The 16,430-nt window shown below is 40.7% G+C and overlaps 1 protein-coding gene across 2 annotated transcripts in view; it reads left to right on the top strand.

Moving 5' to 3' along the window:
* Positions 1-16,430, top strand: part of sorcs2 (sortilin-related VPS10 domain containing receptor 2) — a 177,492-nt gene that overhangs the window by 157,461 nt on the left and 3,601 nt on the right. Inside the window, exons 12-27 of one of the 2 annotated variants that reach the window (XM_058394249.1) lie at positions 1-40; positions 1,198-1,289; positions 3,937-4,044; positions 7,614-7,734; positions 9,232-9,365; positions 9,785-9,907; positions 10,183-10,354; positions 11,456-11,642; positions 11,937-12,070; positions 12,151-12,274; positions 12,977-13,089; positions 13,217-13,339; positions 13,472-13,571; positions 14,313-14,354; positions 15,302-15,404; positions 16,209-16,366. The exon at positions 1-40 is cut by the window's left edge and continues 37 nt beyond it. In XM_058394249.1, coding sequence (XP_058250232.1) covers positions 1-40; positions 1,198-1,289; positions 3,937-4,044; positions 7,614-7,734; positions 9,232-9,365; positions 9,785-9,907; positions 10,183-10,354; positions 11,456-11,642; positions 11,937-12,070; positions 12,151-12,274; positions 12,977-13,089; positions 13,217-13,339; positions 13,472-13,571; positions 14,313-14,354; positions 15,302-15,404; positions 16,209-16,366 — 1,874 coding nt within the window. The remainder of the gene's footprint in view (positions 41-1,197; positions 1,290-3,936; positions 4,045-7,613; positions 7,735-9,231; positions 9,366-9,784; positions 9,908-10,182; positions 10,355-11,455; positions 11,643-11,936; positions 12,071-12,150; positions 12,275-12,976; positions 13,090-13,216; positions 13,340-13,471; positions 13,572-14,312; positions 14,355-15,301; positions 15,405-16,208; positions 16,367-16,430) is intronic. The other variant, XM_058394250.1, reaches the window with a different exon arrangement.

Here is a 16,430-nt window from a genome sequence, read left to right as displayed (position 1 = left end):
GATGTACATCACCAATGACTGTGGAAAGACCTGGAGACAGGTAAGGACATTCTGTAAGAGAAATTCTGGCCAAAAAAAACCTTTATTAAGGTTTTTATTCCCCACAATTCCACAACCATCCAGGCTTGTAGTCAGTAATCCTTAACCGTCCTGCTCTCAGGGAGGAAGCAACAGCCATGCTAGCTAATCATGGTATCTCTTGTATAAATAATGGCGCTCTCCTCAAATAATGTAGCATGCAGTTGGAAATGAGCCTCTGGCTGAATCCACCTCATCCATCCAGATCTTGGAGCTTTTAATCTCTCTCTCTCTCTCTCTCTCTCTCTCAATCTCACTCTCACTCTCTCTTTCTCATTCTCTCTCTCTTTTCTTTTTCATTCTTGCTACATCAGCCCTTCTGCTTCCACAATCACTTTTATCCCCTTCGTAATCTCTTCTATTTTCATTTTCATTTTCACAGTGTAACTCTGATTAGCTCTGCAAATACAAACGTTCCTCCTGCATTCTTCCGGCCCTCCGTTCTTCCTCTTTCCTTACTGTTTGCCTCTCTTTCTTTCTCATGCATTTAGTGAATGAAATTTCTTAGCACTGTTGATTCCTGCATTCTGATTGGTCAGAAAGTGTCGATTCCTATAGAGTGTTTTCTATAGCAATAACAATATTGTTCACTATATTATTAATATGTTTCCATAGCAACACCTCAGACTTGTATGTTTATTTAAGATTTATGGAAGGAGTCTCTAGTTTCAGTGTTTTGTAACAGATGGAACCTTACCAACATTTGCAGGACAGAGGAATTTACACTGATTTTTTTTATTAGTAACTACTTAAACCTAAGTGAGAACCTGTATCCCTGATGTTTTATAATATTTACTGTAACTATAAATGCATAAAAAGTACTTGGTGGAATTTTTAAAAGAATACTGATGATGAGAAACCTTGTGAGCATAGGAAAAGATTATTTCATCAGAATATAGAAATCATAACAGAGTCCAGAAGGAAAGAGGAATAGTACTGAATCTGTTTACACAGTGTTCAATGTGAGCAAGAGGACAGTCTTTATGGTTACAGCAGCAGCTTCTCCAGGTGACACAGAGGCTTTTCACTAATTTTATGACACGTCCATTTTGAGGGTCAAAACTGAATCAGGGTGGACCTGCCTTAAACATAACCTGATATGAGTTTATATTTTCTCAGGTGTTCGAAGAGGAGCATCACATCCTGTATCTGGATCACGGTGGCGTCATCGTGGCCATCAAAGACACGTCCATCCCACTAAAGATCCTCAAGTATGTACTCTTTTCAAGTAGCTTGCATCTGCACTTTGGAGCGTAAAACTTCACTCTGATGTTAGTTGGTGTGACAGAAAATTAATTAGAGGAACAGATTAGAAGGGAGATTTGCCTTGAGGCAAAGATCTTGTACAGCATCAGAGCGAGAGAGAGAGAGAGAGAGAGAAAGAGAGAGAGAGAGAGAGAGAGAGAGAGAGAGGGAATCCTCACTTATCCTTCTTTCACACGTTCAGCCCTAGAGAGACTCTTGAGTAAATTCATCTTCCTACTCGAGAGGCTCTTCCCTCATTCTCTTCTCCATCGCTCTCTCTCTCCCTCTCTCTCTCTTCCTTTGATCCCTGTGTTTCTCTCCCTCGTTACTCATTTAGAGAGACTTCAGGATCTGTCTGATATGAAGTGCAGTCCGGGCTGAGAGGAAGAAAAACGATGAAGTGCCCCTGAAAAAAATCCCTTAAGTCATCATGAGGCTTTGCAATAAACACACACACACAAAAACCCAGATTTGTAAAAACCCCAAGACAGGTTAAAGTCCTGACTATATGCAAAACTCATGCAGTGTGGCAGGCACTGCAGCTCCAAGCCACTGTTTCTGTGTTTACATATTTTTAGCATGTTGCAGTGAGCGAAGGATGAAAAATGAAAAAAAAAAAAAAATCTCAAGAAGTAAAATTACCATATAGAGCACGAGAGCATATGAGTCACAGCTTGCTTTTCTTAGCTCTTGTCAGATGAGCTGGAAAGCAGAAAGCGACCCACGACTCCGTCAGCTAGCGTTCATTTCATCGGAGATGAAGGAACGATGGCGAAGGAGATGATCATTTCAACCAGAGCATGTAGAACTCCAGGAAGTAACAGCAATTAACTTACAAGCTTAGAAAGAGATTAAAAATGGCATCAGAGGATAGGTGTTTAAAGTTTTATGACACAGTTCAATTTAAATGCATGTACAGTGTTCGTGGTGGGACCTTTAGCAATATCTACTGCATTATTAATATCTGGACCATGTACTGGAACTGCACAAAAAAAAACAAGTGGTAAATGCTGGAATCATCATCTGCTCTTTGTAGATGAGTGGGAGGAGCTAAAGGAGGAAGCTGTGGTTGGAATGAAAAAAAAAAGCAGATCCACATGAAACACATAAGACTAGAGCTGCTGCTCTACATACAACAGATATTTGGGGTTTTTAAAATAAGATGCTGTTCCTTTAGAGGTTGTTCTTGTGGCTCAAAGATGTGACATAAGGTACAATTAACAGCTGACATCGCTAGCAAAAAATAAAAAATAAAGTTAGGCTAGCGGATGTTGGCCAGGGGGACAGTTATTTAATTTTCCATACATGTATATGTGCCAAGTAACAGAAAGGAAAACAGAGTGCCTGCTGTTTTATAGTCGATTAAGCAACTCCTCTATTTTGTGTTCTGCTGGATCACAAGTCTAGATTAGTCTGGACAGGTTTAAATGCACATGGGGTAGTGGGTACTGTTTTACAGGAGCTTCTCTGTGACTTTTTTTTATCAGCCATGTTGGTGTTTTTGTCTGTCCTCTTCAGAGGAAATTGTGTAGAAGTAGTGCAATCACATCTGTGATTTTCTATGCAGATGTCACCTCATGTTTGTGGTCTCATGCAGATGTTTGACTGCTGCTACTTGCAGTATTTAGTTGTTTATCAGTGACCCTCATCCATCCATCCATTGTCTATACCCGCTTATTCCTAATTAGGGTCATGGGGGTCTGCTGGAGCCTATCCCAGCGCACATAGGGCGAAAGACAGGGGTACACCCTGGACAAGTCGCCAGTCCATCACAGGGCGTGACCCTCATCAAGATATTAAATTACTTTATGAGACAGAAACAGAAAACAAGAGCCAAGGTCCCTTCTCTGCTCCAGTGTCTCTTTGAATGCTTGTGAATGAAAATATGATCACATGACCACAAACATATCAGGGTTTGTAAAACACAACCCTCTAGAGACTCGCTCCTCCCTTGGTGATTGTATTGCAGTCCAGATTGACATCCCCCCTGATAATATCCGATCTGAACAGGACTTATGATGTCCAGAGTCCTTTCAGAGTCCTTGTCCTCATTTTCCATAAGGTCAATATGCAGTGCAGCAACAACAAACTAGGATCAGTTACTAAAGTCAAAGAAGCGAAGGTCAAAACCAGGAACATAGGAAACAGACTCAGGGGAATAACGGAAATTAATGTTAAAACTTATGAACATGAAGCTTGATAAGATTTGAAAACAACAGGTTATACATGCACAAACATATCTAGGGTAAACAAATTGAGACAAATTATAATTCACAGGTGAGGTAAAAACCCAAACCAGTACTAAGGCACAAATTACTATGGCAAAATCAAACCAAAGGCATATTAATGGCAATGGTCGCTATGGGAACCATGACTGTGACTGTAACAGGTCACTAATAAATGATGGTGGTTGATTATATTAGTGGAGGTTAGCAAAGGAAAACAGCACAGGTTAATGAAAGATGGCGCAAATCCATGACAAACGTTGGTGTCAGTGATGTAAGATCAATAATTTAAGCAGTGCAGGTTAATGATGGAAGACAAAGCCTTTAAATTTGACACAGGATGACAATGTTTAGTTTCTGATGGTGATAAGATGTTATGTCTCTGAAGGTTCAGTGTGGATGAAGGACGTACTTGGAGCATCCATAATTTCACCAGCACGTCAGTGTTTGTGGATGGCTTGCTGAGCGAACCCGGAGATGAGACCCTGGTTATGACGTAAGTCTTGACCTTTGTTCCTTACCTTACATTTATGGCATTTTGTCACATGCCCTTATCCAGAGTGACTTACATTCATCTCATTTTTTAACAAATGAGCAACTGAGGGTTAAGAGCCTTGCTCAAGGGCTCAGGCCCTCTTTCAGACTGGTAGCTTGGGGGTCTGCTTCTGATCAGTAGCCCAATGACTTAGCTACTGAGCTATCCCTTCCTCCATCTTTCTTACCTGTGACCACTTCCCTCTAATCCTCACTTGCCCCATTCTACATAGTTACCACTTCCCGTCTCTCACCTGTTCCCGTCACACATGTTTGTTCCTCATCTCTGTGTCTCCTGGCACAGTGACCTGTCTTTCCTCCCTCAGATCCACCAGTGGTGCAGCTCAATATGAGTCACTCCTTTAACTGTCCATCATATATAGTCTTTTCCCCCGTAATAACAGTTGGCTGAATTTCACTCCTCCACACTCAAAGGTTCAGATTTCTTCAGCTATTTTTCAGTACAAACTTTCCTTCCTCTTACTTTTACTTGTTCTCCACCTCCTTCAATCTGTCCCCATCTCCATCCATCCTTCACATTACCCTGCTTATTAATGTATCTTTATAAACCTCACCTGCACCAGTTTGTCCCTGACCACCACCTGTCCTGCAAATCAATCCGTTTCTCACCTCCATCTGTACGTCAGGCAACTGTTCCTCCATCTTTCTTACTTTCTTCTCTATTTGCCCCGATTGCTTTCCCTTATTGCATTTCAACTCCTCCTTCAAGCCCAATTGTTCAGACACATGAGCTGCATTTTCCACATGTCCCTCATCTCCAGATTTGATCAATACAGTCACCTGTCTTTCACAATCCATCTTACTTTTAGCTGTCCTGTTCCTCCACCTGTCCACCAATCTTCATCCATCTATCGTGTACATTCACCTGCTAATTACTGCAAATATTACCACCTCACATACACCAGTCTGTCCTTCACCATCACCCTTATCTGTCCTTCAGTTCCAAATGGTCTTTACTTGTCTGCCCATCACCTTCTAATTTTCTCTCTCCACCCATCCCTCGCCCAATTCACCCATCCCTCGCCCAATTCATCTATCCTTCCATCTATAATTGCATATGGTTCTTACGTCTAGCTGTCTGCCCATCACCATCACCTCCATCTGTCTTTCACTTTCAATCACTTGTCCATCACCATCACCTATAGTTGTTTTCTCTATTTGTCCCTCAATTCCATCTGACTCTCACCTCCAGCTGTCTGTCCATTAGCATCACCTCAATCTGTGTTTCTTTCTCATTCCATTTGTCCATAAGGACATATCCTCTATTTCCCAAACTTCTATTTAGTTCTCACTTCTACCTGACTGTTCATCACCATCATTTTCATCTAATGTTCCTTCTCCTCCACCTGTCCCTGAGTGCATCCACCTGTTCAGCAGTAGATGAACTACACCTTAACCAGTTCCACATTTCCATTTTTTGTCCTTTCCAGTCAGCCGTCCTTCCTGCACTTCCTGTCTTCCCACCACCTGAATGTGCATCACCTTCATCCGTCCCTTACATCCATCCAGCATTCTATCCCTCAACTCCCCCGCCTTCTTCTGCTACTCATCCGCACCTGTCCTTCAGTAGAATCACTTCAATCACTTTCTCCATCTTGAAGATATAACAGCTTTCAAAGAAAAAAATAACAGCCAGCACGTTAAAACCTGCAGTGCTCGAGGATCAAATCAACATCTGTGATCAAAGCAGCAATCAGTTAGCTACAGAGCTCTGACGGATTAAACTCTAGCTCGTGTGCATGTTTGCTTTTCTGGCTCCAAATCCTACACAGTGTAGCATGCTTCACAGCGGGAGTCCAAGAAACCGTAAGTGTCTGAAAGACTTATGATTTTCAGCGCTGCCGGATTCTGGAGTACTTGATTGGGGTCATCATGGATAACGGTCAGTGACAGGAAGACTTGTTCAGTGAGGTGTGTGTGTGTCTGTGTGTGTATGATGTTTGATGGCAGGTGAGAAACGATTTACCGCTGGATTTCGATTTTTAGCGGTGTGGAACTTGAGCTGATAATGAAATGCTGGGGCAGATGAAATTGCACCAAAGACAACAAGAGTGGAAGGGGATCTCTCTATGTATCTTACTGGGGTTTAGCTTGTTTGGCTAGTTGGCAGAAAGAAAACATTACCCATAACAGCATGCCATTAAAGTGGGTTACTTCTCCATAACACAGAAATGTGCCAAAGATTACAATTTTTTATATCAGCAACATATTTGTGGAATGTTGTGCAACGTCTGCAAAACAAGCTACTTCCTGTTCTTGCGTATGTTATACGTCTCCCTCAACAGCCTCTCTTTATTCTCTCTCTCTCTTGAAGTTAATAACCATAGATTAAATGAATTGTAAACTCCTCGGACCTGAAGATGCCAGAAAAGCTATATCTTAACCTCAGACTGTTTTAAAGCCCTGACACTGGAGACTCCTTCCACAGATGTTATATAAACATCTCCTTCGTAGGTCAACAATTGCATGTGCTGCATCCCTGTGAATGAGCTGTTACTATAGAAACGATAATGAGTTAATTCATATAATCCTGTGCTACTGTAAGTGCGCATAGAGAATTAATCAACACCTTCTGACCAATCAGGATTCAGAACGATCATCCGGACGGAATGTTTAACAAATATCTGACAGTTTTAATGCTGATATGTTAGAGTTGAGCCCAGCACAGTGTAGTGAGGTTTTGGCTAAAGCTTCAGCGGTTTATTTTGAGAGAGATTTAAGAGCAGCAACTTTGGCGCAGAGATTTTTTGGCCCTGGGCTACGGTTCCTTCTGCGTTTCTACTGTACTTGTGCTGTGACTAAAAATATGTGACATTTATAATGTCTCACTTTCAGTGTAGTATTTTACCTTCTTCTGATTTATCCAGTTTTTTTTTGTAATTTGTTAGCATAGATTTAAACATAAACAGGTTTTTACATAGTTAGCAAATTAGAAACAATTTTGAACATATTTAATACACGTTTTCACATAGTTTTAAACGTAAACACATTTTCTGAGAGTTCAGTTTTGTATCAAAGGAACACGTCCATAACATGTTTTGTTTCATTCGTACTCCAAAAATGTTTATTATTGAATGTGTTCCTAATGTGGTAGATTAATAATAAACTAAACATTGTTTAATACATGCACATATTAACCCCTCATCATGGTGTAGTTTAATGGTTATGGCTTTAATCCCTGTCCCTGAGAGGGCTCATTTCTGGGACTCGAGGTCCCCGTTATGCCCTGAAAGAGGACTGGTGAGGAGGTGTTTTAGGAGATCTTCATATTCTGAGAGTTAATTAAACTCCTGGTTGTTAAACAGACTGCGTTTTTCTCACTCAGTTCTGTTTTTGTTTCAGCCCCAAATCATAAATCTAGAGCGCCATCATGTGGCTGATTTTTCTTGTCCAGACACACCGATCCTCAATGTAGCGCACTGCACTGTGGCTCCTGTAGCTTATCACCATGGTGTGTTTGGTTTAGTGTTTTTATTAACTTTAATAACTTTTGATTGTGTGTGTGTGTAGTGTGTTTGGTCACATTAGCTATCGTTCAGACTGGGAGCTGGTGAAGGTGGATTTCCGCCAGTCTTTCCCTCAGCAGTGTAACGAGGACGACTACGAGTCATGGAAACTCACTAACCTGCAGGTATCAATACCTCTTATCATACCTGCCTGTCTCTCTGTCTGTCTGTCTGGTTCTGTTTATCTGTGCTTATTTGTCCTGTCTGTCCCTGTCTGTGCAGTTCTGTTACCTGTCTTTTTACCTGTCTGTCTCTCTGTTACCTGTCTCTTTTCCTTTGTTTTATGTCTATATGCCTCACTGTTTACCTGTCTGATTCTCTTTGTACATGTGTGACTGCCTCTCTTTTTTTCTATCTGATTCCAATTTACCTCTCTATCTAACTCTCTGTTTACCTGTCTGCCTCTTGGTTACCTGTCTGCCTCACTATTTACCTGTCTGTCTGCCTTTCTGTTTACCTGTCTGTCCTATTCTAATTTATCTCTCTGTTTAACTCTGTTTACCTGTCCTTCTGATTCCTCTTTATCTGTCTACCTTTTTGTTTACCTGTCTGTCTCAGTTTACTTGTCTGTCTGCTGCTCTGATTCTTCTTTACCTTTCTGTCTGCCGGTTTGTTACCTGTGTGTCTGCCTTTCTGTTTACCTTTCCATCTGATTCCTATTTCTCTGTCTGTCTACCACTTCCTGTCTGTCTGCCTCTCAGTTTACTTGTCTGTCTGCTGCTCTGTTTACCTGTCTATCTGATTCTTCTTTACCTTTCTGTCTGCCGGTTTGTTACCTGTGTGTCTGCCTTTCTGTTTACCTTTCCATCTGATTCCTATTTCTCTGTCTGTCTACCACTTCCTGTCTCCCTGCCTCTCAGTTTACTTGTCTGTCTGCTGCTCTGTTTACCAGTCTGTCTCATTCCTATTTACCACTCTGTTTCCTGTTTGTCTACATCTCTGTTTACCTGTCTGCCTCTCTCTTTACTTGTCTGTCTGATTCCAATTTACCTGTCTGTCTGACTCCCTGTTTACTTCTCTGACTGTCTCTCTGTTTACCTGTCTGTCTGCCTCTCAGTTTGCTTGTCTGTCTGCTGCTCTGTTTACCTTTCTGTCCGATTTCTCTTTACCTATCTGTCTGCCTATCTGAATACCTGTCCGTCTGCATCTCTCTTTACCAGTCTGTCTCTCTGTTACCTGTCTCTCAGCCTCACTGTGTACCTATCCATCTGTTTTACCTGTCTGTCTTTACCTGTCTGTCTCATTCCTCTTTACCTCTCAGTTACCTGGTCTGTCTTTCTTTCTAATTATCTGTCTGTCTGTTTACCTTTCTATCTGATTCCTATTTCTCTGTCTGTCACTTTGTTTACCTGTCTGTCTGCCTCTCAGTTTACTTGTCTGTCTGCTGCTCTGTTGACCTGTCTGCCTCTCTCTTTACTTGTCTGTCTGATTCCAACTCAACTGTCTGTCTGTCATCTGTTTCTCTCTCTCCCTCTCTCTCTTTCTGTCTATCCACCATCTATCCACTGTCAACCTACTTGTTTTTCTGTTTATCATTCTTTTTGTCTGTCTGTCTTTCTCTCTTCCTCCACATGTCTCTCTACTTCCTGTATGAAGGTGGGTGTTATGTTGTCTTTCCACAGGGAGAGCATTGTATCATGGGACAGGAGCGAGTGTTCAGAAGAAGGAAGGAGTCGTCTCTGTGCATTAAAGGGAAGAGCTACACGTCTGCACTGATGGCTAAACCCTGCCAGTGCACCGAGAAAGACTTCAGCTGGTACTGAGCTCACCGTCTGCCTCGGCGCCACATTTCAGCCTGCTTTTATTTTACACTCAAGCTTTTCCAAAATTTGAACCAAACTGAAAATAAAAAGATAGCTGAGTAACTCCAAACTCTTGTCTATCACTCGACCAATCAGGTCACAGATCAGGGAGGGGATAGGAGGAGTGGCTTGAGTTATGAAGCAGAAGATCTGTATATAGTTAATGACTAGATATTAAGCTAGCTGACAGTTTAGTGTTGCTATGGTTACAGTGTGTGCGTTAATGAAGCTGTTTCATTTCATATTCAGCAAAGCGGGATTTTTATATAAGGGACATCTTGCTTTTTAAAAAAAAACAAAAACACACACCTTTCAGTGCTATAGCTGTGTTTAATGTCACACTTTGATGTGTGTGTGTGTGTGTGTGTTGTAGTGATTATGGATTCGAGCGCAGCCTCAAAGCCGAAGGTGATCGCTGTTACCATGACTTCTGGCACGACCCTGAAGCTCCGCCCGAAAACTGCCATTTGGGACACACCTACAAGACCAGCACAGGGTAACACACACACACACAAACAAACACACACACAAGTGGGGGATTGTGTTAAGCAAAGCATGACTGCAACATAGCAAGCTCTCAACAAGGCCTTATATCCTGCTAACAGTAAACACACACACACACACACACACTCTTACTAGAAGCTCATGCTTTACAGGAATGTCAACGAATCAGCCACCGTAGTGAATACTAATCTGATCATTCCGTGTGTGTGTACACGTACAGTTACAGTTCCTTATCTAACCCCAAGTGTGTGTGTTTCTTCCCCACAGCTATCGTAAGCTCACCTCGAACACGTGTGAAGGTGGGATGAATAAAGAGGAGAGCGGGAAGCAGCGTGCCTGCCCTCTGATGCCCCCCAGAGGTCTACAACTGGGCATCAAGGGGCAGATGCTTACTGTGGCACCTGGTGATGACATCACCTTCATCGTCCATCAGGAGCGGGTGAGGTGTGGTTTCTGTAGCTCGGGTATAAGGACAGGGTTGATAAAGGCACAAATCTGTGGTGTGGAAACGAGAGACTGAAAGTGAACGGATTAAAATTATATGAGTTTTTAATCATCCAGATCTCCGCCTTCAAACTTTAGGCCACGCCCCCTGTTTGAGTCTCTAGTAAAATTCACACTCATTTTACGACTGTTTAATATGTAAATCATGTGGAAAAAAACGGTCCTGAAACTGAGAGATCTGACTAAAGCCATCATGTGACAGCATGTGAACACACAAGACATGATGAATTAATATAATGGAATAAATAAATAAATAAATAAATAAACAAATAAATAAATAAATAAATAAAAATTAAAAAATTAAAAAACTTGAAAAATAAATAAATTAATGGAATAACATATATCTTTGTTTACTTGTGAAAATTGGGGAATAAATTGAATACAATTATCATTTAACTGAGACAAAAATATATTATTTATATTTATTTATAATATGTATAAATAGATATTTTATAAATATATATGTTGATATTTTTATAAATATATTAAGTATAATAAATATATATTATCATATATATAAATATATAATTTGTAAAAAATGTGTAAAATGTGGCAATATGATTGAAACAAATTATATGAATTAAAAAAATTATATAGAAATTATTTTATTAAAAGTATACAAAAATGTGGAAATTTGTATAAATGTAAACATGTCTCAGAAGTTAAAGGCTGGAATTGTAACAAATTAAGTTGTAATTCTTTCTGCTGCTCCCTGTTTGGGGTCACCACAGTGGATTGTTTGGTCTGAATGTTTTGATCTGGCACAGGTTTTATACCTGATACCCTTCCTGACGTAACCCATCCATTTTATTCTGGGCTTGGGACCGGCACTGAGAGTTAATTCCTCAGTGGCTGGATTAGCGCCCTGCATGGGAATCGAACTCGGGCTGTGGTAATGAGAGCACAGGATCCTGCTGCTGGACCACTAGGAGGCTCCACATTATAAGAAATTAAGAAGTGAGAAAAATTTACTGTTAAAGATCCAAACAGCTGTGGGATTTGAATTATTCTCTTTCTCTCTCTCTCTCTCTCTCAGGGTGATACGAGCAGTACCCGGTACCAGGTGGACCTTTCAGACGGCGTCCGTGCCATTTATCAGAACTTAACCGTGACAGATGAACCAATCCAGCACCGCTATGAGAAGCCGGGTTTTTATCGGGTCAGTGTGAAGGCGGAGAACGCAGCCGGTGACGATCGGGCCACTCTGTACATCCGGGTCACACGTGAGTTGTAACCCGATTGTCTGTGTTTTACCCATAATACACTGCAGGTGTTCCAATTTAATTTTAGACCTTTCAATTGTAAGTTGTTTTCCTTTTAGCCAGTAGGTTTATTAGCTTTTCCTTTTAAGTCTTGTGATGTAAATCTACTTAATCTTCTGCTTTAACAACCAGACATCTGACTGTGGTGAATACAATACAAAATAAAAATAAATCCTTTTTTGTCTCTCTGAGGCACTAAAACATTACACCACAGCGGCGAAGTGGATGATCGTAATCGCTTCTTCTTGTCTGTAGAGCCTTTACAGGAAGTCCACCTAGAAGTGGTGCCCATCGCAGGAAGGAAACAGGAAGTGAACCTGACTGCTGTGGTGCTACCTGAGGACTCGAACCTGACCGTCTTCTACTGGTGGATCGGAGAGGAGCTGCAGGTACGTCTTCAGGGTTGTAACAACGTCATATATAGTTTTATATGCTCAGGTGTCATAGTAACATAATGCTGCTTGTACAGCCGAGGCTGACGCTGGAGAACAGCATCCTCACCAGCTTCTCTGAAGAAGGTCAGATCTCCGTCACTGTCCAAGCATCTAACGGACGCTCCACGGTGCAGGACAGCAAAACCGTACGCGTTTACGGTGAGATGGAGATGTTTTTACATCTTTCACATATTCAAGCTTAAGCAGCTTATAAAACCCTGTACTGATGATTATTATTAAATTCCATAATGTCATGTCTCAGAGTTCCTCTTAAACCAGCTATTTTTTAATTTTTTTATTTAATACATGCTACAGAAACAGAAAACTTCACCATATCAACGAGTTTTTCATCTGTTTATGATTAGCAGTACACACCCCAGTAAACGTGCTGTTGCTATAGCAACCATATGTAAGATATCACATATATGTCCACTGATATCTTTAGAAACTGTTTTTTTTCTTACAATCCTTTTTTTTTTAAATAAAATCTCACTGTTTATTTGAGCTCTAATATAAGTTTTTTTTGATGAATTCTTTTTAGGAAAAGATAGTTTTCATGAAAAAAATGTCGCGTTATTAAGAAAGATTTAAATGACAGTTCCTGGTTTGTCCACTGGGTGTCACTGTTGCATAAACTTGAGTGTATAGCGTAGGCTGAAGGCAGGAGAAATCAGATTAAAATTAGTGTTTCTTTTTGTAATTTTACTTTAACAAAGAAATATATCTCAATGAATAAATGTTTCTTTTGACTTTTTTCCAGTTGTAGCAGAACTGAGCACAACATTACTACACGATGATGAGTTACACATTAATCTCGAATCTAGAATCAAGACCTTTAACCTTTGACCTTCTTCTTGTCAGATCATTTCCATGTCATTCCTCTTGGCTTCAGTCCGAACTTGGATCGCTTCAACCCCAACATCCCGGAATGGAGAGAGGACGTGGGACACGTGGTCACCAAGATGCTGGCCAAGGTTTTTCACTTCACAAACACACGCAATCTACTAAAATTACACAGGATCAAAGGTCATGTCAGAATGATGTCATCCATCCAGCATTTGCGACTATTTCATGAATTTTCCTGGATGTTTTTCCTTCCAGATCACTGGACTTCCTCAGGAGTCAATGGTTGCCATGGTGAAGCCTGGGCTGCCGACCAGAGCAGACTTATACGTGTTGCCCACAGAGAACATGTCCACCAAACGGAGTGGGTTTGCCGATAAGGTATTGATCTAATCTCACACACACACACACACACATTAACACACTTCACTCAAAGGTTTTCTAATGTAATCTCAGTTATGCCACACCCACTCCTTAAATAAGCTTACCTGTGTGTGTGTGTGTGTGTTATAGCACGTGTCCACCATAAAGCAGGCTCTGAAAGAGAGTAACATCAGCTTTGTGGTACGTGGTGGACTCAGAGTGTTGGTGACCCTGTCGGATCCTGACGCAGGTAACGCAACAAAGACATCTGGTTATATTACTGTTCCTGGAAAGATCCGAAAACTTCCATACAGGAACCAATGACAAAGCCGAAACTGTTCTAAAGGCTGGACAAGAGTTCAATTCAGTTAGAATGATGTAAAAAAAAAAATCAGTATTCTATAAACGTGATCTTATTCTGTAGTTCTGTAGTAAAGCAGTGTTTAGATCTGGATACTGGAGCAAAACCAGTACACAACAGACCAAACAGTGGCTGAGTAACAAACACACACCTCAGCTGAAACAACAACACACAATACAGTAAGCCAACACATAGACATGAGGAAAAAAAACAGAAAAAAGAGGAGGGCGTACTTCCTTTTTCCTCAGTCTTGTATATATTTAACTTTTTATGCTTCAGCAAAAACTTTTCATAATATATTTATATTATACACAAAATATTTTAAATTAGGGTGGAAAATTCTAGTAAAAAACCATGGATGTATTAAAAAATGCCAGATTTCTAAAAAAAATTGTTTAAGTGACATTTCCTGCTTTCACACAAACGAGAGAGAAGACTGCTGTAATGCAGACGAAAGTGAAATAAAAGTAAGAAAGAAAGAATAAAAAGGAAATCCATAGAACAAAAGAAAGAAGTGCTTCTGTGGTACCTGATTTGAACAGAATGGAGAAATTTGTCTCTGTGTCAGTGTGAAGGCAGGACTGTGTGTATCGTGCATAAAGAGTAAAAGCTTCCTGCTGTGTGTTTAAGGGCTAATAACTAGTGACGTGTCGTCCAGAGCAGCCGCGAGCGGTGGGTTTTTAATCCTGTCTCCAGTTTGACTCCTTCTCCTTTCTGTCCTCTGATCTTTTGTCTCCTAACCAGAGTTTCCGTCAGCACCGCAGATCGAAACAGCTGAAATCTACACTAAGGGATTTAGTTGACTTTACTCACGTAATTTGGTTCAAAGTGACCGAGTAACATTAACACGCTGAAGCTGAGACTCAAACCCACAACTCTGCGGTTTTGTTTTAAACACCAAAATTTTATAATATAGTTATAGTCATATTTTCTTTCTTAATCCTTTTTCCCAGTATGTCGGCTTAATGGAACTGACCCTATGGGATATTTTCAATCAGTGTAAAGAAACAAATGATGTTCAGGCTGTGAGTCTGATCTAAAACGAGTCTGCTAGCTTTCAGTGTGTTTTCCCTCTGTTGGAGAACCTTACACAGAATTTTACTGGTTGAAGATAAAATTTCAGCTGCTTTTAGATGAACAAGCACTTGGAGTATCTCAGAGAGCAGAAATGGGTTTGAGATCAACATTGACTTTGAAGATACAAACATTTGTTTGGAAATAAATATCCATTTTTGTTTAATTAGGAACATTTCTATGAATATATCGATCCTAGTAGGCTAAAAAACCTGAAATCCTTCTGAAACACTACAAAGTCTGGAGTGTCTGCTTTCATATGAGCTTCATACTAACCTCCACTGTGGAGTAGGACTCAATGGAATTTACAGGAAGATAGGAAAGCGTGTTTTCCTCTGAAAATCCTCTTGGTGCAGTGTGACGCCTTCTTTTGTGTTGTGTGTTGGCATGTTTTAACTCTTTGTTTCCATGATGTGTGTGTATGTGGGGGGGGGGGGGGGGTGAGTATTTCTGCATGCTGTAAGAAAAAGTACAAAACTCCTATCATGTAGACTTATACATATTCATGTGTGTGTGTGTGTGTGTGTGTGTGTGTTCTCACACAGACTCTCGGATCGGTGCTGCCAGTCCTGGGTTCTGGGCTTTGGCTGGCATTCTTCTCGTCACGTTCATCACTACAGGACTCTTCCTCCTCTACAAGTTTAAAAGGTACATTTGCACCTCATCTATTATTCCATTTCTGATCTGTAAATATCATTAATGTTTATGATGTTTAATTATAAAAATAAACAAATTTAAGACTTTGTACCAAGTAGCAGAATCTTTAACAGCTGGAAACTAAAAGCTGCTTGAGATCTGGACAAAACAGTGGAACCTTCAAACCACCAAAGCAGTGATGTTTCCACCAGAATTTTTTGTCACGTTTACTGACATCATCGTTCCCATTCCACTCATCTCCATCTGGTGGCCTACAAATAAAACCCCCAGGTTCCTTGGGTTCCTGGTTAAGGAAGCTCTTGTTGAAGATGTTTCCTCATCAGTTACACTCAACTCATGCCATGTCATGTGACATTCGCCAGTTTCATAGCAATGTCGATGTAATTAAACGCAGAGATGTTTCTCAGTATATAGTAGAATTCATGAAGCTCCGCAGAAGATCAAGACAATCTTCTGCCTCACCTCAAAAATAAAAAAGCGTATTTTATGATGCAAAAAGTGACATAATCACACCACAGTTCTGCGTTCCGATTGGTCCGAAGGTGTTTTCTTAAGCAGTGGCTCTGACACTAGTGCAGATTTATTTACATTATCGTTTCTATAGCAACAGTTCATTCACAGGGGCGTGTATGGCAGAAGCTCATCATACAGGAAACATATGTAACCTTTGATCTGATAAAGTTTTTAAGATGTAAACAAGAGCAAGTTCGGTTTCCTGGAGGTTCCTAAACATCCACATCATTCCACACTGGCAATCCCTCATCCACAGCTCCTTAACGAGCGCTAACGTTTCAGGAAGCTGCCGGGACGTAACGTCTATGCCCAGATGCACAATGAAAAGGAGCAGGAAATGACCAGTCCTGTCAATCACAGCGATGACACGCAACATATCATCCAAGGGGAGGAGTTTATCGACGATGACCTCGACTCGCAGACGCTGGGTAACGGCCGAGGTACCGTAACGCTTTTGTGTTTATTTATTTTTTTATCAGTGACATGGTATGGAAATTCGATGCA

This window comes from Hemibagrus wyckioides, linkage group LG07 (genome assembly GCF_019097595.1).
Source record: "Hemibagrus wyckioides isolate EC202008001 linkage group LG07, SWU_Hwy_1.0, whole genome shotgun sequence".
Lineage (NCBI taxonomy): Eukaryota > Metazoa > Chordata > Actinopteri > Siluriformes > Bagridae > Hemibagrus > Hemibagrus wyckioides.
This window is presented reverse-complemented; position numbering and strand designations above follow the sequence as displayed.